This window comes from Brachyistius frenatus, unplaced genomic scaffold (genome assembly GCF_029030835.1).
Source record: "Brachyistius frenatus isolate BFR_SWC_R1_liver_20210118 unplaced genomic scaffold, ASM2903083v1 Contig_117, whole genome shotgun sequence".
Classification (NCBI taxonomy): Eukaryota; Metazoa; Chordata; class Actinopteri; family Embiotocidae; genus Brachyistius; species Brachyistius frenatus.
In genome coordinates this window covers 520,129-545,238 of record NW_027210716.1, presented here as the reverse complement: position 1 = coordinate 545,238, position 25,110 = coordinate 520,129, and the positions used below count along the sequence as shown (strand labels likewise).

At 40.3% G+C, this 25,110-nt stretch overlaps 2 protein-coding genes across 2 annotated transcripts; one reads left to right on the top strand and one right to left on the bottom strand.

Moving 5' to 3' along the window:
- Positions 1-2,940: 2,940 nt before the first annotated feature.
- gsx1 (GS homeobox 1) lies at positions 2,941-4,336 on the top strand. The gene is made up of 2 exons (XM_069713267.1): positions 2,941-3,410; positions 3,510-4,336. Exons 1-2 carry the CDS (start codon positions 3,032-3,034, stop codon positions 3,860-3,862), a joined length of 732 nt encoding a protein of 243 aa, XP_069569368.1. The 5' UTR covers positions 2,941-3,031; the 3' UTR covers positions 3,863-4,336.
- Positions 4,337-9,232: 4,896 nt separating this feature from the next.
- On the bottom strand, positions 9,233-23,332 carry arhgap31 (Rho GTPase activating protein 31). Its single transcript, XM_069713254.1, has 12 exons — positions 22,939-23,332; positions 20,090-20,192; positions 19,530-19,674; positions 17,914-17,996; positions 17,680-17,787; positions 17,370-17,512; positions 17,069-17,276; positions 16,771-16,892; positions 15,243-15,299; positions 14,427-15,074; positions 14,142-14,290; positions 9,233-13,876 (listed from the first exon to the last, which is right to left on the bottom strand). Exons 1-12 carry the CDS (start codon positions 23,036-23,038, stop codon positions 11,825-11,827), a joined length of 3,918 nt encoding a protein of 1,305 aa, XP_069569355.1. The 5' UTR covers positions 23,039-23,332; the 3' UTR covers positions 9,233-11,824.
- Positions 23,333-25,110: the final 1,778 nt, after the last annotated feature.

The following is a 25,110-nucleotide window of genomic DNA, read 5'->3' as shown; positions in this document are numbered from 1 at the left end:
TTTCTGGTGAGCATATGAATGATAATCAGGCCTTTGTGTGTCCATAGAGGTGCAGCGGGATCTGTAGTCTGTGATGTTGCCTCAGGGGGAGATTAGGAGGGGCAGTCGGCCCTCTGTGTCACGTCGACAGTCACAGCGCCCATCCACGGCTGGGCCAAACCCCACTGGGACCTTAAATCCTGTTACACTGTCAGCTAAAACCATCATTTGTATTAGAGATGTGTGGGTGTTTAAGTGTGTGTACATATTAAGTGAGGGGGGATAGTGTCTTAAACTATGAATTATTCATACCAAAAAGAAAAGGAGATATTGACTACATCTCCATAAACAGACTGCTCTCTTTTTGTCATCAGGCACGAGATCTTTGGGTATAATTGCATAAAAGCCCCTGAAAATGTGCTTCTCCAACAGCACAGCAGGCACTGGTCAGTGTTATCATCAGGGATGAATTTGAGTGATGGCAATTGTTCCAATTTAATATCTTATAAATAATTTACTATTTCAGGGGCATCGATCCCCCCCTACCAAACATTAATGTTAAGAAGCTTTACCAACCCACAGCTGTATGCTAGTTACTGAACACATGAAGCTATGCTGAATTAGTCTGCCTCATTGGTTTGTGACGAAAAACACAGATATGGATGTGATGATGCATCATAAGTGGCTATAGATGTATTTTTTTTTTCCGCTTGGAACTGGTGCAAAAAAATGCACCAGAGTTGTTATAATGTGAGTGGGCTATTTTCCTCGATTATTTATCTCAGTAACAAGTGATTATGGAGAATGAGATTCTTTGCACTTCTGGCCCGCGCCTCCAGAGGGAGGTCAAAACTATTTGTCAGTCTCCAGTTGGGATTGCAAATTAGGATGAGCCTCCCCTGCGTGACGACCCATGAAACCTCTATTCCTATCCACGGGATGACTGCTGTACATAATTTGAAAATGAGGGCCTTTGATAACATATTTATGTTGAGCAATACATCAAGCTGCCACCGCAGCGTTGTACAGCAGGCTGGAAAAAAAGAGCTGGATTTGAGGCCTAATTCTGTTTTATATCTGAAGCGTTTAGGCCCGCATTGGAAAGAAAATAAACATTTTGACTCTTTTATTTTGGTACAATATCTGGCAACCCCTTAATAAAAGCGCTTTAGATGAAAACATGTCATTAACCTATTACCTAATTAAGGCTCCGAATAAAAGATTTGTATTTACAGGTTTCAGAGATTGCAGCAAGATTGACAGACTATAGTTAATGGCTGATTCCTGGCAGGAAATGAAAGAATACAATTTTTTTTTTTAAAAAATGTAAATGCCTCTCACGGATATAACAGATTTTTTTTTTTTTTTGTCCTAATGACTGGATCACGTTTAAGGGTTTAACTGCTCCCTAATTTGTGGCTACTTTAATGGCGCAACCTAATTCCAGGTCTAGTTTTTTGTGAAAGATTAGTGGTGTGAAGCTGCAACACATTAAGCCTCTTTCATGTGGAGAGAGCAGATAGATAGCATCACACTGTTTTGGCGCTGAAGGGCTCGTTTGCTGACAGTTAATGGGAAATGATGCTTGAAGCAGAGGTAAACAGTGCGACAACAAGGGACGTGTCTCTCCGTCATTAATAAATAAGCCCAAATAATAACAGGAAATTAAAAAAAACAGGTGTGGAAAAACTTTATTTGAATTTACATACCGTCCCGAGGCTTTGGGTATGGCACAACTGGGTCTTTTTGTTAAAATGTCATATTTCTAGTTTAACAAACAATGTTTTGTTTGGCTTTCTAAGAGAGAAGCTCCGAAGAAGAGAACTCGCATTCCACTATTTACTCACACATTACGGCTCCGGTCCCTTTGAAGGTCTTGTTCAGAAAGCCTTAAAGTGAAAGAAAATGTTTTCCTATTACTTAATTCAATCAGAGCGCGAGGCGGGGGCTTGACGCGCAGCGCACTGGGCTCCTCTATGACAGAGTCGCCTTTGTTGCGTCTATCCGCCGCTGTCACACACTTTAATTCGACTCTCTTTCTCCCTCATTGAAAACCCTCCACAATGACATTCAATAAGGGCCGCAGAGTGAAAACCTGGTTATTTTTTACATATTCTTTCCCCCCGGCTCGGCAGGGGCCCGAGCAAAGGAATTAATCACCGCTCTTTAACAGCACTGCCTCCAGGCAATGACTTGTCCCTTTTTTTGTGCCCAGAAATGACACATTAACCCTAAAATGGATATGCATAAACTTTACATTCAGCTGTTGCGTTTATGTTTGCGCTCAACGCTGTCGGTAAAGTAGCCTCACAAGTGCGTCAGACCTGACAGGATGCACACAGGTTAAAATATTTAAAATAGTGGAAGAATGGTAGGTGTTTGCTGGTGTTAATTCAGAAAAATGGAACAATATAATGAACAGACTTTAACTTTTCTTAAGATCATCAAATACAGATATGATGAACTTATGATTTTAAAAGAATTACTGGAAAATTAGTCTGTAATTTACCTGCTTGTATTAGAATATATTGGATACATGTATAACAGTAGCACTCCTTCTCCTTGCCATGGATATACACACGCGTTTAAGACTCTAACTTCTAGACATCCAGACTGCTTCAGGTTTAAGACAAAACTTGAATACACGCTGGCTTTCCAAATGTGACAGAAACGTTTTCTCTCACAAATTTAAGCTCTTCTCTATGATAAAATGAGAGTGATGATAAAAGGGAGAATGGGCAGTGCCGCCTCTTGCGGCGTGGGTGGGGCTGACAAGAATAGACTACATTATGCAGTTCATTTAGTTAACAAGTGAAATAATGGGGAAGCGTGCAGTGGGAATGCCGAGAGAAAGGCACAAAACCCTATTGAGAGCTCTTGGCCGCTTACAGCGTAACCGTCACATGGCCGAACCGAGTCCACGAGCGGCTATTTAAGGAGAGGCTGTGCGCCTTCAGCACCACTTCGCTGTCCACCGTCCCAAGGAGAGCAGACCGACACGAACGACGCACCGGCTTAAACTTCAACCGCGCTGAGCAACAAGTTTGCAAACATGCCGAGGTCTTTTCTCGTGGATTCCTTGATTTTAAGGGAGGCCAGCGACAAAGGGACCGAGAATAACCCACCTTTATTCCCGTACGCTGTGCACTCGCCGCACCACCCACACGGGCTGGCGGGCTCCTGCCACTCGAGGAAAGCCGGGCTGCTGTGCTTCTGTCCGCTGTGCATGACCGCGTCCCATCTCCACCCGTCTCCACCGACGCTGCCGCTGCTCAAAGCATCGTTTCCTCCCTTCAGCTCACAGTACTGCCACTCAGCTTTGTCCAGGCAACACTCTTCATCCAACAGCGTGAACCTCAGCCACGGACCGGGGATTTACCAAGCTGCGTACTCGGTCCCAGACCCGCGCCAGTTCCACTGCATCTCAATCGGTGAGTAGAGGCTGATTTAACATTAGATTGAGTCGAGCAGAGCCACGTTTAATGTGTTTCCATTATATGTCTGTGTCTGACAATCTCTTATTTTCACAGAAAACAGTAATGGAAAACTTCAGAGCAGCAAGCGCATGCGCACCGCCTTCACCAGCACACAACTTTTGGAGCTGGAGCGAGAGTTCACCTCCAACATGTATCTCTCCAGACTGAGGCGCATCGAGATCGCCACGTACCTGAACTTGTCCGAGAAACAGGTGAAAATCTGGTTCCAGAACCGCAGAGTGAAGCACAAAAAGGAGGGCAAAAGTAGCGGCCAAAGGACTGGATCACATAACTGCAAATGTTCCTCCCTGTCAACCGCGAGATGCTCGGAGGAAGAGGACGATGACATTCCCATATCTCCCTCCTCATCCGAAAAGGAGGACGTGGACCTGTCCGTCTCCCCCTGAACTCCCTCGCTGCCTCTCTTCTGAAAGATTTTGAATACAGCCAAAAAAACAAGACTGTTCCACTTGTGTTCAGTCATCTGTACATACAGAGAATATTTAATCAGGGAACTGTCCTGAATTATTGTATAGCTGTATACATGTTGTACGTTTTGTATGTAGTTTTTTTCTGAAAACAGTCCATTGTTGTTGCCAATCCGATGATATGGTAGGCATATTTGTAAAGACAAACCCAAAAAACAATAGCAACATTGTTTATTAGTATTTTGGGGAAGACAGTATTTTGTACTATACTTGGTGAATACTGGTTACATTCATTCTGTGATGGAACTGTGACTTCAACTATGGAAAGCTGGAGAGAAATCCCCGTTCTGTCACATCGCTGAGACCTCTCTGAAATTATATCTTCAGTGTAATTGAAAAATATTTATTTATTTAAAAATGTTGATACTTAAATAAAAATATTTCTGAGCGGTAGACTACGCTGTCTCGTGAGTTAAATATTTTGTTTTTTGCGCACCACTGAGTGCGCACTATGGCGCACATCAGGTTGATGTTATTAGTTTGGGTATTAAATTAAAAAAAAAATGATGTGGGAAGACTATTAGACAATTCCAAATATTGTGGTATAGTCTTTGGTCAAAATAATAACATGAATAATATTCCCATGTAGTCAGACTTGCTGGCTGCGCACATTTGGAAACGCGCGAAATGTGCAGTGGCTTGCTGCTCTTTTCAGACGTAAGACTCGGTTTCTGTGCAAATTAAAACAATATATATCCTAATATTCTCTCAAATGAAGCTAAAGCTACAGTGCGCAGGATGTGCTCAGGCTGTGAGAGGGTTTAAAAGAATAACTTTCCCGCAAAAAGCCTAAAACAAATTGGCTGTGACATAATTTTGTTCCTACACTCTGACTGCATCCACGCAGATAAACAAACTGTTCTTGTGTATCTAGAGAGCACATTAGGATAAATGACCTGGACGAGTAAATCAAATGCTTAATAATCTTTATCTCCCAGAAATGATAAAGACATTATTATGGGGTCCTCTTATGTGCTTTCCCTGGGGGACACTCAAGCCATATCACTGCCTGGCCCCTTTGGAGCTCCTTTCAAGCTTCATCCCAGCTGAAACGATCCGTCTCGTGTGACCGAGTTAATAATCGCTGTGGTGGTGCATCAGGAGTGTGGATATCTTAAGATATCGATCTAACATGAAAATAAATGAGGGAAAGACTCAGTCTGGTGTCCATGACCCACATTGTTCTTATTGTTAAGGCAGCACTGTGGTCAAGTTTATTGCCGGTTTTATGAGCTGCAGGTGCGTTCAATCTCTCGTACAAACTCTTCAAAAACAGACAATTACTGTTTAAATAACAAAAAACACAAATATTAATTAGCATGTAATTTTATTTTTTATTGACAATCATTTAAACCACAAAAATAAAATATTGCACGAAGTCTAAAAATACGCATCATCCTCCATCACAATTTCAGTATTTTAGACTTACTCTGGATAAAATGAGTCTACAAAGAGTGTATATGTATTTTCTAAATTCAGTAAAAAAAAATATTATCTGATCAATAAAATCAGAGAGACCAAGCCAGGAGTTTGGCGTGGAGTTCCAGGTTTGTTCGTCTACTTTACGCACCGTTACAGCTGCACTCTGACGGAAGCTTTGGTCGTCAAAACTATATTTATTATGTTGAATAGGCTTTAAATTATATTTTCCTTCATATAAAAGTACAGACTTTTGCCAAAGAGAGGAAAAACTGCTCTTAAATTGTACAGCACATTATCTGCATCGGTGTGCCTTTTTTGGATGTGAAGTTTCACTTGTAAACTTTCATTTAATTGTTCACTTAACCATTTTAACAAAACTCTAATATTTGCATTTGTTAAGATATGGGATTAGACTATTTTGTTAATTGCACCATAGAGCCCCATTTTGCTCCCAACGTCCTCTGCAAAGCGCCCTTTATCCATTCAATAGCCCGGGGGTATGCGCCCTGGGGGAGCTTATACGCTCGGTGCTCCAAATGCTCAATTTATTTATTCTTAATTTTGTGCCGATCAATTCATTGAAGCAAAAAGGACTACGGTGTCTTTTTAAAAAGAAGAAAAGGGAATTGTGGACGTAACCTTGACGGAGCTGAGGAGAGGGCTCCCCTGACGCTGGAGAGCCGCTTGAGTCAACAGGCGCCCATCTAGCAGACTCGCCCTTGTCTTTATTCTGGCTAATTTTTTATTTACGGCTTTTCTTTGACATGTCTCTTATCTATCAGATTAAAAGAACAGCTTGTAACAAATCAGTCTGCACGATTTACAACAGCATTAAAAGGGGACAAAGGGAGCAGGCAGTCAGTACCTGAGAGTCTGGTAGACGGCGCGGCGCTGCAGCTGATTCGATGGTTTGAAAATACGCACGAAACAAAATACTTGAATCCTGAAAAAGAGCCTTTGTACGTTTCTTTAGAAATCAAGCAATTCTGCATGACAAAGGACAATTAATAAGCCGTCTTTTCACGACCAGCAGCTGGTTTCCCCGTCAAGGAAAGTTGGAAAAAATTCAGACTGAATGCGCGCAAAAGCCCTTTGCGCGCAGACAGCAACCCAAGGTGACCCATTTGGCACAGTTAAAATAACCAAGCCGAGGTAAAAGCGAGGGAACTGTCAAAAACATTTAAGCTGAAATATCTTGAAATTGCAAATCCCTTTATGTGGAGGGACGCTGCCGATGTGGGTTAGTCGTACAAAGGAGGTGGTTAAGTTGGAGAGGCTTTGGAAACGGACACGTGGCTTCTCAATGAGAGCTCTTTTGGACCCGCGTGGCTTGCTGTGGCACTGCACATTCAACTATTTTAAACTTATCCTGCTTTATAAAAGTGTGGAATAAACCTTAACCAGTTAGTCTGCAAACTTTAACAAAACAGTTTATAAACTTTTAAACACTTTAATGCATTTATAACCAGTTTGTTTACTCATTTCTAAATAACAAATGCCACCTGCTCTACAGTCCCAACCTCGCCTGTAAACGTAGAGTACTGAGTTATTATTGAAACAGGGGGAATTGTTTTCAACAGGATACTTTTAAAACAAGGATTTAAAGGTTAAAATGCACTTTTATCTTCACATTTAATAACTTTACCCTGTGTGTGGCGTTTTTATTTTGCGTTTATCTATACATCTATAAGAAGGAACGAGTTTACAAAAATCTGAGCAGGTTTGTGTGGTTTTAAAATGGCACAATGTTTAATTTTGCACTACAGTTTGTATTTTATAACAGATATATTATTTTATATTTTAAAATACAGCTTCATCTAAACACCTTAACCTGCATCCATGTACTGGAAACGGATTCTGTTGCTCTCGATGTCTGATTTAATCTGTAACTAAACGGAACAGCAACATGTCTCATTCTGGAGCTGTTGTTGGTGAGAGTGTGTGCAGCCGGCTGAAGTGGCAGGGAAGGAAACCGCTCGTCATTGCCTTGAACTCCGTCTGTTTTCTTCTGCAACATTTGAACTCATTCAGCTGCACATAATCTGTTTAACAGCTAATCAGTAATGTAAGATGAAGGACTGGCACGCAGCTTCACTCTTCCTCAGTTCCCCCTCCTGGCTAATTGAATATTCAACGCGCGCACAGTGCTCTGCTTGCCTTTTTCAGTGTGCCCCGAATACGTCTTTTTAATTCTCGGCCCATACACAAGCAGTGTCAAAGGTCGAGAAATAATGAACTGCGCAGACATGGAAGAGACCTCTGCAAGCGCCTCCGCTATATACGCTACAAAGTGAACATCTCTGAATGGGAATGTGTGGTCCAAATATTAGATGTGACATTTGGAGAAAACTACAGTGTGTCACCTGCAGCCAGTCCATATGTGACCATTAATATTAGATTATAAAGGGATACCTGCGCACTGAGATGTCTCCAGGTGGAGATCGCTTATATTTAATGTGCAGGTAAAAATATCTGTAAATATTTTTCAAGTATTAGTGGGTTTTTATATGTTTTAAACAAACACTGGTGTATCATAATGCATTATGTTGTTGTACAAACACTTTACAACAACAGAATGCTGTAAAGTGTCCGTAGGGAATAGCAATAATGCGAGTTATACAGCTGGATTGCACTGTAATGGACCTCGTTGTAGTTTTATAATGAACTTGCAGGCTAAAATAGAAAAAAAAAAAAAAAAAAATTTTTTTAAAAGGATTGCAAGGTCTTTGGCTTCACCAAAGGATGCACAGCCACGCGCACGCGCACACTCACAACATCATGGAAGCTGATTCACAGAGATTGTGTTTTCGTCTACAGATAGAGACAGTTGAAAACACGTCGCCCGTCACTTCTTTTCCGTGTGTGTGCGGTAGTTAGAGCTCCTCGTACCTGAAGCGCAGACTGTTTCCAGCAGGTTTGCTCTGCAGTTCAGTGGCTTGCTCTGTGGTGCAGTGTGGAGCAGGAGCCCCATCTGGTGGCAAAGACCAGACGTAGTTGATGAACGTGGAAGTGTACAAACAGGTTGTAGAGGTTTTTCAGAAGAAGAAAAAAGTTGAAACAACATTTTAAGTGTAGCTTACTGTTCTATTTTTGTAAAGTAAAATATCACTGATAGGAGCAAACACCACACCACATGCAACCTGGGTCAGGAATCTCCATCTTTGGGGGGCCCCTTAAATACTCTTCATTCAGGCAGCAGCGCCACAGTCTCTGTCATCAGTCCTCTTTCAAAGAGTTGCTTTGTGGAGGAAAGGAAAGAAAGTTGTGACATTTTCAGGACTCAAGAAAAATAGAGGCATTTCCATCGGATGGGATGGTGTGAAATTTAGCAGATTATATCATTAATACTAGTTAATGCAGTTTTTAACAGGTGGATAAGCAAAACAGGCATTTATTTAGGAAACATGTATAACTTGTGTGACCAGGTTTCCATGCGTTAGCAACAATACTTCTGGGGGAAAGAAGCAACACAGGTTGGTTTTTTTTAAGTGCCTACGAAAGAAAGAAAAATGGCCAGGAGAAAATTATTAACCTGAATCCTTTATAAAGACCCGTAAACATTTTCCAGAATTGTACTTCTGGCAAAAACACAGCAAACAACAAGACTCCTGTTTGATAGGATAACCTCAGTATTTTTCTCATCCCTCGGAGTACGTTTAGACTTCCAATTAGTTATTAGTGTAATTTGAACAAATTACTGTAAATCATACAGATGCTGTTGCACTTTAAAAAACTGCAGTATGAGTGGAAACCTCACTAAACAATTTACAAAATAAAATCTTATTTTAAACTGGTGAGTCCGGACACGGCATGTTTTTAGTACAAGTCTTGCATCAGCACAACTGATTCATGTTTTTTTTTTTTTTTTTAATGTTTTATTCTCATAGGTTTTTTGTTGTAATAAAACTCATCAAATATCTTATGTACATTACTTTGGGAGCCTTCATCAGATAATTAGGGAAAAACTGTCATCTTAGAAGTCTCAGTTCTGGTGTTTTTCATATGAATACACTCAGTTCAGTCAGTCATTTTCAGTATCAACAAGTATACAGGAGTTACAAAACACTAAAATAATAATACAAAAAACATTAAAATGTCCATCTACGGCACATGTTTTTTCTTTAACATTGTAATCATTCACTCAGTCCATACAAACTACAGTATAAAACCACTGTAACCTCAATAAGGTTTCTTAAATACAATGTAACTTCCAAACTGTTGTGTCTTTGGGCGCTCACCCAAAGAGAGCATAAAAGGTAATTACACAAAATCAGAATGAGAAGAGAAAAAGAGAAAAATCAGGAAAAGACTAAATCAGACGTAAAGCACCATAAAAGTCCAAACACATTGAATAGTCAGCAGGCATAAAGTCCAACCTCCAGTTTACTGTCTGACGAGCAGCTTCACAATTTTACTTTTGGTAACATCAAAATCATCAAATGAAGCTTTTTCTACAATTCTGTTTTATCTGTCTAAAAAACTCCAAACAACAAATGAAAACCTGTCATAAAATCCAAAGTAATACATATGAATTACATATGTATATGTGGCTAAATATGAATTAAGCTTCTGATATATTTAAATCAGAAACAGGAATTTACTTTTAAATATTAGTTTCAAAGTAAAATCACATTGACATCAGCTTATCACAGAGCCAGTCGCTACATACAGTATATAGTATACAGTAAGTTATATCACGTGTAAGTTCATAAAGGAATGAATAAATCTGTGACTGTTTAATTGTCAGTTCTTTAGTTTGATGTTTTATTTTTTGCGAAACTTTACCGTACAATTCCTGTATTTAGAGCGTTCGAGCATGAATTCAGTTCTGACATGAATATTTGATGAGCTCATAATTTTGCCATTGCATCACTGACGTATATACGTTGGGTTGGACTGTAATTTTATTCTTCTGAAAGTGAGTGTGCCGCTGCAAAATCCTGTGTATCGAAATGTTGTAGAAACATACAGAATATGAAGCGTCTCAATTGACACAAGCAGTATTTTGTTCAAATTTCAGGCAAGCATCAAATATTGTCTCTGAAAACCTTTTTGGGTAAAAAAAAAAGTTCATTTTTACAGGCTCTGTAAAATAACACAAAACTGGTCTTTATGAAAGCAACTCATTTTGTATTTATATATCTTAAATTTCCATGGTTTTCTGGAGATTTCTACTACACCTTCCAGTCTACCTCAGCTGTCTCCATGACAACTGAGTAACCGCATCCTCTGAGAAAAAAAAACAATGAGATATCACTGAAACAATTGAAGTAACTAAGTCCATTTACTCAAGAGCTTAATTTAAAGTTCAAATTAACAAATATTTGGACAGATGCATCGACTAGTTATTTTACAGGTTATGCCCAAAATATAAATCATAATTTGTGTAGAAGAACTTTGTTTTTTCTCCTTTCCTAAACCATTAATTATGTCACGACCCCACAGATTTACATGTTGACCCTTTGGAGGGGCTTTGACTGAGAAGCACTTCACCAAACGTTGTGTAGATAACTCCACCTGGACCTGCTGCAGCACTGCTTCCACATTGTTGCACCAAGTATTGTCAAACACAGTAATTTATCACTCACGGGGACATTTTACTGCAGAATTAGTACATTTGATTCTAAATATATTTAGCTGATAACACTTCTGTACTTTTAAGTAGGATTTTAATGCAGGGTGTACTTATGATGGAATATTTTTACATTGTATTATTGATACTTCACTCTCATTTGGGAAAGGGATGAAGGTGATTTTTTTTTTCTCCTCTTGTTGAGACCTCTGCGAAAAGTTATTTAATAAACCTTTTGCTTTTGTCCAGCTACTGTTTTGAAGGTCAAAAATTACGTTTCAAGCTCCATTTTTATGACGAATACCTCTAGCAGCGTTTCTTCCGTGACATATGCTGCTCACCAGCTAATTTCTTAGTTGTGATTTTTAACAGTTAAAACGCTGTGCAGCACACAGTGTTTGGCAGAATGTACTCTGAAGATACACAGTGACTTTGTTTGGACTACACACACTCTGAGATCTCCCATCTCAGATATACTGCAACTTGTATGATACTTAATGTCATTTATTGTTGGGCCACATTTTAAAAACATTTTCCTTCAGCAAAGCTAAAATGATTCGTCGATTGGCAGCTAATTAACTGTATTTTCTAATAATTTATGGATTAAACATTTAAGTGACTAAATAGAAAACAATAGGCGCACTAATGGATAAAGAAACAATATTTAGTTGCAGCCTCAGTCAATCTTCAATAGCTCTCACACACATCATGGCTTCTTCTTCCTCAGATACTTCTTGTTTTTTTAAATTATTTGAACCAATACATCAACCTTCAAGAAAGGTATGAGTCACACACATGTAATGCGGTTATGATCTTCCTTTCATTCCTTATGTGCTGGGTCTATTTACATGCACCCACAGTGTCACAGCCAGTGAGTGCACCTCCACTCACTCGATCTGTCGGTGGCTCCTGCTGTCAAATATCATCGACCTCCTCTGCGGCTGGTAGAAGCAGCTGGTCGACGTCTCCAGTCTCTGTCCGCTCTTTGGAATAGTCATTTTATTTTGAAGAGCGATCCCTTCTGGCGTCCTGAAATTCTCCGCCATCTCTTTAGAGAAGGCGTTAACTGCTGATGTGTCATTCAGGCTCTTGATGGATGAGAGGAGCTTGCCGTCGTCCCCTGACGACGGATAGTCCATGATGGGGAAAGGAGGGCTGAGCAGGATGAGGCTCTGAGGTCTCTGTCTGTTCCTAAAGGAGGGTCTTTGTAAGAGGTTCCCTCTGTTGGGTCTGGGACAATCTACAAACACCTCCAGAGTGGGTGGGTGTCTCCTGGTTATGACCGGCACTTCTGGGGTGGATGCGGTCTTTCCAGACTCGGCACATTTCTCAACATGAAGGTGTTTTTGGTGTTTGGGGCCCGGCTCTTTATTCTCCAGCTCCTCCTTTAAGTCTGACATCATCGGAGGAGGTACGGCGCTGCTTTTCTCTGCACTCATTTTAGAATAGTCCTTTTCTTGTTCCTTTGCTGTGTTGAATTCATTCTCATGTCTGGAGTGAGGTATCTGACTGTACTGCACCTTCGGAGGGACGACGGGAACGGCTATGGCCTGGCATGTTTTTATCATGAAGGCTGTCCGAACAGACGACACACTGACTGGCGCTGAGTTTCTGCGAAGAGGTGCCTGCCGATCATTGAGAAACAGTTCCAGCTCTGATGGTAGCACGTTGTTTACAGTTCCAGATGAGGCCGAACCTCTCTGACAAGAGGAAAACTCTGATGAATTCCTGTTTTGTTGATTAGAAATGTCTCTGATGTATCGATGCCCCATGTCTAAATTAAGAGAATAGGGCCTGTGTTTAGAGAAGCAGTTCTCCTCTCTTTTCTCCGAGGCTGCTGCCTCGCAAGACATTTGTCTGTTAAACCTCTGAGATGACACTGTATTCTTCTGTTTTGCCGTGCTGCACTTTCCTGTTTGAGGATTTGTTGCATTATTGCTGTTCAGACTCATTCGTGTAGGCGCTGATGGCAGATATGTCCATTTATTTTCTGGTTTGCTGCTGGCAGTTGGAGGAGCGTTTCCTGAGAGGCGTTCCGCGCTTTTAATGACGGATTGTTTGGTGGCATCAACTGGAGGGGATGAAATCTTTCCCGCCTCTAAGCTCAGGGTTTCCCCCAGTGAGCCGAAGGGTGCCAGCTGGTTAAACAGCTCGTCCACGTCAGGTGAGTGTAGAGGACTGGTGACCCACTGCTTCGTGGAGCTGAAATCCTCCCAGGGCTCCACCAAGTCCAGCTCCTCTGGGTGTCCTCCACAGCTTTCATTGTCGTCAAGGTTTGGCAGCTCCAAGGTTTTACGCCTCTCCTCCACACGCACAGAAAGCCTCTTGATAACCTCCACCTCAGGAATCACACTTTTCTTTGCTCCGTCACAGGAGATTTTTAGGTTCTCTTGAGGACTTTCATGTTTCAGAGATTTCCTGGTTGCTCCTGAGAAGCTTGCGATCATTGGAACATCCTTTATTGCAACTTGATCTAAACTGGTTTCCTTTAAAGGAAGTTGGCTCTGCTTGGTGTAAACTGGATCATCTTTGCTTAAGGGTGAGACTTTTTGATGCAGCTGCTTCTGTTTCTCATGTTCCGTGTCCGCAGGCCGGACATTTTTTGACTTTCCTCCTGAAATTGCATCAAAGCTTTTGCGCAGAGAAAATGAGATGTCTGACTGGGAGGGCTGTTTCTTTGCCAAGGCAGATCCGGCAGCAATTACATGATCGCTCAGAGAGGTGGTCAAAGACTGCTCCCTACATAGCAAAGACAGAGACGGAGAGCTGCGGCTTCGCTTCGACTTCACATCCATTGTTAACTTGGGGTTCTCACAAGAGCTCGTCGTGACGAAAACTGGTTTGAAGGTCTCATCCAGCAGGTCAATTTCAGGTTCAGTTATCTTCAGTTCCTGGTGGAGGTCGGGCCACAGATCTCTTCCAGTTGAAGATCCTTTATCCTGAGAAAATAGCAAGAATAATCTCAGTTTAAAGCAGTATACTTTTTGTCACTCGACTTGGTTATTCTTGAGAGTTGCAGGGACCATTAATAAATCTGAAGGCACTACAAGAAGCCTAAAACTGGTAGCACTGACTTATACCATTTTTAACCAATAAAAGCTTTAGTTTGAGCCTTTAAAGACTTAATTTGACAGTGTACTTTAAACCAGCTGTGCATACAACTTGAGCCCCAATCAAAGAAAACATCTGTAGCAAATTATTTACCAGTTGTGCATCTATGGGCTGCTTGTGCAGTTCTTTCCCACAAGATGGCGGTGTGTCTTTTCCTTGTCTTGCATTTGAGAAGGTCAGCGGTTCCAGTTCAGAAACATTCCTCCCTCCTTGAACTTCTTGCATCACTTCTTTGCTCGTATCTGAACAAAACACACACACACACACACACACACACACACACACACACACACACACACACATATATATATATGCACGAATTTAACATGTAATGAAACAAGCCTTTTCAAAATGTGATCAAAAGGAAGATGTCTGCACCTTGTGGCGACATTCTAAAGGTCAGCTCCTCTGTGCTTTTCCTCTCTGCTCCTTCCTGCCTCTTCGGTTCCAGTTGGGGGAAAGTGTTGCTCTTTCCATTGTTGTTGCTCAGCTCTCGAGATCCTGAGGTCTCTTTGCAGGGTTTCAGAGTAGCTGCTTTTTCCTTGGCGTGCCCCCTGCATGGTGTGCTGTTAGAGCTGATAACGGCTGAAACACGCAAGGGTACAGACACCGCGAAAGGCTCAGATATGTTGACGGCTCTGCGCTGATGCCTCGGCGAGGACTCCAGCGGGAAAAAGCTTCCCGGAAACGAGGGTCGGGAGGAGCTGTTGTGGGAGGAGCCCGAGTACAACATCCTCCTGTTTTTTGGGGAGGTGGGTTTGTAGCCGCTGACGTCGTCACCTTTGAACACCTTAAGCTGCTCGGGCAGTGTTTTCTGAGAGGGCGCAGAGGCACCTGGTGACACCTTTTGGTTCATACTTGGGCTCCAGCCACCTGTTGCCCCGGCAGCTTTCTTCCCTTTAAACTCCCAGTTAGGGTCCTGTTCACTCAGGTCGTAGAGTGAGTCAGATCCCAGCGTTCTGGATTTTACATCCGGAATGAAAATACTGCCACCTGCTGGACTACCGCTTCCTGTTCGGTCATCATCTGTGCAAAAAAAAAAAAAAAAATGACATCAGTGATACATTTTTAAAAAGTCATGCATTTTTGCATCTTTTAGATTTCTTGCAAAATTACTGCCTCCCAATAATTGTAATCTTTTTTTTTTTTTTTAAATTATCTGCTAAGTAATAGAACAAAGTTTTTTCGCCCCACCTGTTGGTAAGGAACACAAAGATTCCATGCTCCTGGATGGACGGAGAGCTGTCTTTTCTGTGGAAAAAACTGTACTATTAACTTTAACATTTCAACAAAACAGGAACAGAACATCACTTTTATAGCTTTTACAATTTAAAAATAGATCCTAGTATTTGAATTGTGATACAGAACAATAATCTTTCATTTCTTCAATGTTTAACCCAGTGTCACGCAAAGCATGTAATACACCCAGCAGTGCACTTCAGGATAATGTGTCAGTGTCACGTTTAGCCTCACCTAGTTGTGAATAGTAAGGCTGCTGAGGTTTAGTCACCACAAAATACGTAGTTAGGGTAAGGAAAAGATCATGTAAGATCCTTAATTGTACATTACGTAACTTAAAAATATTATGTTGTGTAAGGAACTTACCTGCGTTACTTAAAAGAAATCCATGTCACTTTCTCGTGGACTCAAACCCTAGTCTCCTGGTTGGAAGTCCAAGAACCATCCAACCACCTCCAACCTACTTTCCTGCTCACACTTCATCACTCTTTACACAGTACTCTTTCACATGACTTGCGACACATGACCTCAGTTTTCGACGCTGGTCATACGTGTCTGTACTTTTCACGCCGTAGCCGAGGCAAAACGTGACACTAACACTTCGTCCTCTAGTGGTCTGTTTGGGTGTGTTACACACTCTGTCCATGATACTGGGTTAAAATTTTATAGGCCAGTACTTCTGAACTTTTTTGGCCTCTGACCCCTGAGTAGTTAATATTTGTAGGCCTAATACACTTTACAATAACTCACCTCTGGCAAAATCCATCACAGTACAATAACACTGTTGACTGTGTTTCTTGGTTGCTTGTATATTATATATATAGATATATACTGTACTGTATGTATAGATATACATATATATATATGTTGACTGTGTTTATTGGTTTGTTGTATATAATATATATAGATATATAATGTACTGTATATATACTGTATATACTGTGCATTTTATATTTTATATTTATATTTTTTACTGCTATTTACTGCTATTTTATTTTATTGCTTTTCTATTATATTATTCTATTCTATTATTTTATTCTATTGTTTCTATTATTGCTTCTGTATGTATGCTGCTGTGGCGAAAAAATTTCCCCTCGGGGATTAATAAAGTATATACCTACCTACCTAAAAAGGTGACACAAGATAGTGTAGTAAAAATAAACCTAATTTTTTTAGAAAGAATTTACTTTTTTGACTTTATTGTTTTTAACCCCTGGAATCAATTCACCGGGATCTGCTGGGGTCCAATGAGGAGCTCCGAATTGAAACATGCAGGCCTTTTGTATTCCTGCAAGGGCACTTTGATGCTCTGCTAGTTATTATTCATCTTTGTCCTTTCTTTGTCTTTACCCTTTATTTCTTTTTTTATACATGATAATGTTGCAAGTACATATTTGTGCAGCTCATGTTCACAATGGACTATCTTAGAGTGGAGGAACAATCCAGTCATTTAGTGTTATTTCCTTTAAAAGCGTATAGTTACCCGTTATCCCCTGAGCTCTTATGAAGACACTCCCGTTGCGGCTCAGTTTTCCCTTTGATTCCACAGATCTTCCAAGGTTGAAGATAGACTTCCACTTTTTCGATTTCCCAGAAAACTTTCTCCTAACAGAAAAAGAGAGATCATGAAACCCAGAGCTATCGGACAGCTTGTTCTTGGTTTCAGTGATCTGCATTGTTTAGATACACATGCACACATCTGGTGCCAGATAAGCCTCAAACGCAGGCGCATTTAAACACATATAATCATAGTGACTGAAACAACCTGACGCAAATCTTACTTGCTGTCTGATATGTCTATGACGGTGTGATAGAGCGTGGCAGTGCTGGTATCAGGCAGACTGTTCTCTCGCTGACGTTCTCTATGAACGGGATGGTTTGGACTTAAGGACCGGGCCTGAGCTTCTTCCAGGCTCATCAGCTTCATCGGCCCACACTGGCCACTGATCGGGAGCGTGGCATACTTCTCCCCACACATCAGACTTGGCCCTGGAGGAGTATAGTAAGTTGTTTTTTCAATGGTATATTAGCAAATCCTTTTCAGCATGTGAAGAATGTGTTGACACTTTTTGAATTTCATACCTTCTTTGGGTTTAATTTGTGCAAAGTCCCCATTGAAGATCTGCTCTGTGTGGTTTAAAATAAACTCAACCACTGACTGCTGTATCCGCACCTCCTGGAAAGCCATGTCTCCGTTACCAGATGAAGCTTCAATGTCTTTGGATCTAAGAAAAGAAGAAACGTTGAAACCGCTCCAATTTAAGATTAAAAACAGGTGACAAATTCATGACAACTTTCAATACGAATACTAGACCAAAGGTACCAAACTGTCAAAGTTTGTTTCTTGTGTGTGTATAAAGTGTTTCAGGCACATCTGTGAAGTTAAACTCACCTTAACAGATTTGGAGCCCACACCAGGGCCAGGTTTCGTGTATGCATGTTTGTCTGGGTGCTTAAGGTGGCGAGGTGAGCCAAGTGTTTTGTAAGGTACTCCAGAGTCCTGGGGGCAGTTGATAAAAACTTCTTAGTGCATTTATTACAACAACATGAGTCAAAAACAGGACTCAGAGGCTTCAGAAGCTGGAAAATTGCCTTCACTTTAGAGTGAAGAGGGGCTGAGATTCACCTGAAATGAGGGTTCGGCAGCTCTTTGATGACCCTCTGAATATGTAAAAGTCTCTCATGATCCCCGTGCACTGTGACCACTTCCTGAATGTAAAACAGAGAAAAGTGTTATTAATTTCTTAAAATTCTATGGTTATGGTTTAGATAAGACTCTAAATTCTCAAATGAACTTAATTTCCAAAAGCCACTTCTCCTCAAATATGAAGTGATTTTCTAAGCTTGTGGTCTCTGCAGCTCTCTTGCATAGAAACCTGCACACTAGAATAACATCTAAGATTGTGCCTGTACGTTCAATGGATCAATGCACTGATAAACTGTGCGATAAATGGATCCCATCTGCATGGTCCTAACTGTTTCTACCTACAGCTTCCCAAGTCTAATATCCCTGCTAAACACATGTGAACAGACAAGGAGTGTGTGCAGGCCAACTAATGTGATTGAGGTCCAAACAGCTGAGCACATTAGCTGCATTTTTTGTGAGGTCGTAAACATAGTAAACATACGTGCTTAAACTTGTGCTGTTTTGTGTCAGTCAAAGAACAAAATTTATTTTAAAATGTTACATCTAAAAAGGCCACAATCTATCGCGTGGTTTCAAACAAATAGATGTGAAAACAGCCCGGCTAAAAACTTTAGACTGACTTCATTCTTTCTTCTTTGAGAACACAAGAAAGCTCTTGTGGTCTTTGTTATGTTTTTTTTTTTAGTACACCATGTGAGATGCAGATTTTTCCCCAAAACACTGAAGTCCTGGAGTTCTCAGGAACGAGCTGCACGAAGATGTATGAATGCCAAAGTATGCAAATGGTCTGTCAAAGTACACAGAACACTAAACAGAAAACACTAAATCAGGCCTTTCAGTTCGGTATTCCTGTTCCCTTCTGCTTGCTCCTGCCTCTTTCATGTTTGTATTTAATCCAGAAAATGCAGCCGTGAAGCTTCTTCAAAAATAGAGATGGTGTAACCCCAATTTCATCCACACAGTTACATTTTGAATCTATTTTAGGATCTGTTTATACTTTTTGGCATTTTTCTCTTGTGCCATCATAAACCTTAAACTAGAAACAAAATGTTCTCATCTTTAAGTCAAACTCTTCAATAAAAGTAAGTTGAATCAGAACAAACTGTAATTTGCCAAAACAACCTAACAACAGGGTGTCCCACAAAGAAACACAAATATACATACACAGATAAAACAGACCATAAACACGCAGTGTCTGACAAGTATACTCAATTAAAATAGTTTTGCTCTTGCACATTGGGTGCAAGCACAACTAATTAATCCTGAATGTCTTTGTGTAATTATGTAAATCAGTATGTTCTTTGCTCACAGCTAAGTTGAGATCTGCTAATTGCACAGTTTTCTACATGGAAGTGGTGAAAACAGCTGATCAACGCTGATCCAAAAAGCTGAGGTCATGGAACATGGTGAAATTAAATACGTTTTATATCATGTTGACACAAATATAGAGAAGTAATTGCCGCTTACTAATGTCTGGTGTTGGTGTTGCCATTTTGTCTGTCTCTAATTACAGTTTGTAAAGCATGAATTTAGAAACAAATCTGCTGTCAAACCACTTTGAAGTCGCGCTGCAGATGTGGTTTGAATGTACTCACGGTGAATTTGCTGTATAGCTCGTATGTGAGCAGAGGATTGGGTAGCTCCCTGAAGTACAGCTTACATAAGGAACCCACACAGTGGATGTCCTGGAGGTACACTTCCTTTGTAAGGTCAGGGCACGCCTCAGAGCAGAATTCCTGCCTACACACAAACACAGACACACAGTTAGCTGAATGCTTGGATTGTTTAACACCCCTGCTAAGTATTGTTGCATCATGTGGCTTGTTAGGGTGAAGTTGACTCATGTTGTTGTGGGGGGAAACAAACAGCAACAAAGATGAGAAACAAGCTCAATATTAATCAGAGAAAACAATATATCCTCACCTAATTTTATGTGGATGATTTGCTCCAAACAGCATATGAACACCAATAATTATAGAGTTGATACTTACAGTCCGTGCCCAGACATTTTAAATCATAACTTTTATCAACTTATATTTATGACTCGAGGTCTTTCATGTCTCATGTCAAATAAACAGCGTCATTTGAGGGACATTTTTAATCTTGCAAATATAAAGAAAAGAATAGCTGTACAGGAAAAACACTGCATAAGTACCTGAGACGCTGGATGTTTGAGGTGACCCCCGACAGTCTGTAGATCCCGTCCACAATCCCATGCTTCTCAATGAACTCTGCACATTTCTTCAGAACCTGAGGAACTTGTGTGAGAATTTGTGTTAATCACACACTGTTCGAGACACTTGAACACTTATTTTTACATGATGACTTGATGGTCACATTATCCTTAAAAAAGGAAGGAAACAGCTGCAAATATAACGTCTCAATGTTAACAATGCACATAAGGTTGACTTCACGGTGTGCGGTTTGTTCCACCATGGCTGTTTTCGGCTCCTTGGGGCCGGTGATTGTAGGTGGACTTTGACAGGAAGTTAAAAATGGTTTGTTTGTTTCAGAGGAAAGTTGACACACCCAGTCCTTGTAGCTGGTATTACTTACGACATTTCCTCTAATAGAAAACGGCTTTTGAAATGTTACCTCTGACCAGCGCAGCTTTCCAAACTACAGTACATCACCTTCTGTACACAACTGTGTTCCACTTTAAAAAAAACAATGAGTAGATATAACAGTGTCAGAGTGAATCACATGCTCTGATTCACTCTGACCACAGCTTCCCTTTAGCTAATACTCAAAGTTACAACTCGGTGCAAATCAATATATGTGGAAAAAAAAGTTTCCTCTTACTTTGAATCATATTCTGCTGGAGTTGATTCACATGCAGACGTGGACACACAAACATCCCACTGAGCTTCATAAAATGTAGAGCGAACAAAAAATTGGACTGCTGTATTTGTGATTCATTGTGATTTGTACAAACACAGCATCAGTGGGCTTTTGACTGTAGTCCTTTAAGGGTGCGCATGAAGGATGAGACTTACAAAATAAATACAAAATAAGGATGTATCTTAAGACGATATAAAGTATGGCTCTCTTTAGATATAAAGACTAAATTTCCCCACTGTGGGATTAATAAAGTCTAATCTAAATCTAAAGTCTAACAACATTAAATAGGATGTCACATTTTCAGTCTCACATGAGCCAACAAATAGACTTTTTACTTCTTAGTAGAGCATGATATAAAATATTATTGAGTAATTAATTATGTCTCAATGCAGGTTTAAATAAAATACATGAATATGTATATATGTGGAAATCAATAGTTAATATGACTTATCTTTCAGTAGGCCCAAAAAAGGCCCATATGGTTACTTATATGTATATTTGTTCCAGTATTGATATTTCCGTTGGGAGATACTTTGAATACTTTTCTGTTTTATTCCCACGTATTTTAGCATTTAGTTGGAAAGTTGCAAACAAAAAGTATAATCCATCCTCCGCAAACTGACTGTCTGAATATTTTTGGCAACGGTTAATTTCCTAGTCATTACCACAGACACCAGCAATCTGCCATTTACATTCTCATCTTTTTTGACTTAATTGGATTTTCAGTTGCGTGCCTGTGGTCGAATTCTGGATGATGAACAACTCAAGAGTTGTCATTTTGTGCCTCTCCGTTTCTGCACTTCTGAGAAGATTTCAGCTTCTTGTAGACTGCCAACAAAACACAGTTTGACTTTGACTGGGCATATTTTTAAAAATACATTATGACAACACATGAAATCATGAATGAGTCTCGATACCGAGTTGATAGATGCAAGTTATTGGTTAAAATGCTGAAACTGCAGCTGCTACCTTTTCAAAAACCTCTTCACAGCCCTGCAGTCTCTCTCTTTGTGAGGTTTTGTAAACATATTTTACAGACTTTGACTTCAGCTCCTTTAAAGGTTGTAGGTGAGATTTTTAAAACCTTGTTAGAAAACCTGTCAAGTAAAACGTTTGTGTACTGCCAGAGGACAGATGTTACGGTGTCTGCTGATTTAGTGTTGCTTTCTTGAATTACTGCAGTTTTACACCACATGATACACATGCTCTAAACAAAACAACAATTAACACTTATGCAGGGAACATGTGCGCATCACTCAGACACATGAAAATAAATAGGTTTTTCGATGGTCTACTTTGTGTTGTTCTTAGTTAGTGAGATACTTTCATTAAAACACACAACAGTTTAAAGTTTAAAAGCACAATACATCAGATGCGTCCATGATGGAGGGGTACGACCCGTACCTCCTCCCTCACTTCCTGCTCTGTATGCCCCGCCTTGCAGTGTGTCCACTCTAACAGGTCTTCCTTAAAGTTATCCTCAATGCAGCTTTTCATACGTCTCAGCACGTGGAGGATTTCTGTTCCATCTTTTCTATTTTTGACACAACATGCCAAAAAAAAAACCTCTCAGATGATGGTTGTAAGAAAAGAACAAGGCATGAGAACAAAAATAAGAAAAGAACAGAAAGCTCTCATGAAATCCTGACCACTTGGATATTTTACAATGCAGTTTGTTTGTTCTATTTTTTCTTTTTTTGGCTCATTATTTTCTCGCATGTATAAGTAGAAGCAGCAGCAGCACCGCCCAGTCTTTTGTCAGACACCAAACTAGTCATATAGTCACCATAGGAAATAGACACAAAAAATGTGAGAGCCACACCCAAAGTCACAAATTACCATTAAATACAGCCAATGGGTGATTGAATGGCATAACTAAATGTAAAACATGTGTAGTATACTGAAAATGCACATATGTAACCTTTGAACAAAGACTGTATCTGTTACATAAAGACACTTTTTGTCTTTTCTATCTTTGACCAGATAATGTGTGTAGATAGTTACAAAAGCTCTAATCATCTAGGAAATGACTCATAAAGTTTAATCTTACTTATAAATGTTACCCCCTGTGTCCGAGCCAAGTAGTCAATGAAGGCAGTAATCTGTAGTTTGCTGCTTGTAAAGGAGTATTTCATTTCAAAAGAATCATAAAAATTGTTTTACCATCTTGTCCTGAATTCTGGAGATGTTCTATCAGGTCACAGCCGAACGCATTCTCACTTCCTTTCTTTTTGGACTTCTGCTTAGTCCCTTTATTCTTCATGTGGCTCCAGTTAGTAGTCCAGATGATTAAAACAAAACGTTCTTTGAAAGTGCAGCGACTGATCCATATGACCTCGACGAAGGTTGAGTTTGTGGGTCAAAAAGCAGCCGCATAGAAATCCCAGCAAACAGCTCCCCAAAAAGTCTGCATCCGCTCACATTCTGACTGACCGCACAGTTGGAGGCTGAGAGCAGAAGTGACGTCACTTTTTCACCTTAAAGTCCTTTTAGATTCTTGTTGATTCAAGACATGACCAAAGAAAAGTCATGGTGTGAGTGCCGGTTAGCTGGGACGTGGCGGTCGGCTGCTTTATCTCTGAAGGATTTGCAGAAACAGCATTAGAATCGGTTGGTTTCCTGTTGTTTTTTTACCCCCGGCCAGACTCTCTCTCCCTCTGCTACTTTTTATCTCCTCCTCTTTTCCTTCATTCCACACAGTCTCCCCTTTACACTGGCTTCTCTGTAGCTGACACATACATGCATCCAGAGAGGCAAATCCCCTCAGGAACATCAGTTTTTCAAAATTTTTAAATCTAATTTCCCTTTGAGATTTTCCAAATATTTTGTGTTTAGAGATGGACTCGTGGCAGTGGGGTGGCATGGATTTTTGGTAATGTTCAGACTATGTAAGGGGAGGGTTACGGGAGGAGGAGGAGAACAGCTGACTTCTGTTTCTCTCCTGGTGTAGGAATTACTGAGCTCTTTTATTCATTTTTTTTTTTTTTCCATGTGCCCAAACTTGGAGCTAACGGGAAAGCTGCTCTCTGCCTTCCTGAATGCTCCCAATGTATACAGTTTCCTGTGCAAAGAGCCCGGGCTCGAAAACAAAAACAGACGGGTTCTGAAGGAAGAGGGAAGTGGGAGGTGACTGAAGTGAGGGCCTGAAGGGCACAGATGGGAAATGGGGGGAGATAAGAGGGGGGTGGCGTGGCGAGATGGACAACACATGGTTCTTGTTACTGCTATGCATTTCATCTTTTGCCCTTTAAGCTTGACTGCAACTTTAATGCAAACACATAACTAATGCATGCATTAAATAGTATCGATGCTAATTTAGAAGAGTAAATGTTTTCCTCCAGTACTCTGTCCCTGTGTTGAATAACTGTAGACCATTTACATAATCCTGTACAATAAGTAGCGAGGAAATATTTCTCACATTTTTAGCCTTCTAACAGTTTTGCATGGAAAATTACAGATGCTGCAAGCCAAAATGAGGTTTGAAATTTTACAGCTGTAAAATACTTTCTGTGAATTGATAAGATCTAATCACTATTTGCAGCACATTTAATCCTGCTGGACTCCACTCAAACCACCACTGACTGCAGTGATTTATTAGATTGGAGACATTTATCGAATTAGAATTTAACACAACAACTAAAGTCAGAAAATCTGCTGTCTGCACGCATCAAACCACATTTCTATTGCGAAACTTATCTGGGTTTTGGAATGAACCACAACGTTCAATATGAAGACTGTCGAAACACAGAAACCACTTACAGATTCTCACCCACATGGGCTACAGTATATTAGATTATACAGGGCACTCTGGGGCAGCAGAAACAAGCTGCAATCACCACACTAACATGCACATATTATAATTTTTTTTTAAGTTGATATGATAAAATTGTTGGGAAACAGTTGTCTGTTTACACATCCAGCAGATATGGATCCATTAATTTGGGGCTGTGTTTTGGCCACTTGAAAAATGTAGGTTCAATTTTCACTACTCGTTTTGGTCTCCACCAACTCCCCAAGGAAATATCTATCTCTTAACCCTCAGTAAATGCTTTGCTTTGTCCACCAGCTAATCACTAACATTGTCTGTCTTCCGTTTAATGCTGCTGAGGTACAGTGTACTGCTGTATCAGAGATTTTGTTTTATTTTTCTACAGCTTAAGCCCAAACGCTGCCAAAAGCAGTGTGACAAAGTAAAGTAACATGCCGGAAAACCAAAACAATGAGCTGACAGAAGCTGAAACTCTCAGTAGAGCCGACAGAAACCTGCAGAGCTGTGTGATCATTTTATGCAGATTTTTTAGAAGTAGTGGCTCCTTTAAAATATAAATAGTCATG

What these genes read in the sequence shown, in the direction of transcription:
- arhgap31 (XM_069713254.1), bottom strand. Translation starts at nt 23,038, where the DNA reads ATGAAGAATAAAGGGACTAAGCAGAAGTCCAAAAAGAAAGGAAGTGAG. An exon ending in ACAAATTAAACCCAAAGAAG is followed by an intron (nt 17,277 to 17,369) that starts GTATGAAATTCA and finishes ATACTCCTCCAG; the next exon opens with GGCCAAGTCTGATGTGTGGG. An exon ending in AAGAGCTCAGGGGATAACGG is followed by an intron (nt 15,300 to 16,770) that starts GTAACTATACGC and finishes TTTTTTCCACAG; the next exon opens with AAAAGACAGCTCTCCGTCCA.
- gsx1 (XM_069713267.1), top strand. Translation starts at nt 3,032, where the DNA reads ATGCCGAGGTCTTTTCTCGTGGATTCCTTGATTTTAAGGGAGGCCAGC. An exon ending in GTTCCACTGCATCTCAATCG is followed by an intron (nt 3,411 to 3,509) that starts GTGAGTAGAGGC and finishes TTATTTTCACAG; the next exon opens with AAAACAGTAATGGAAAACTT.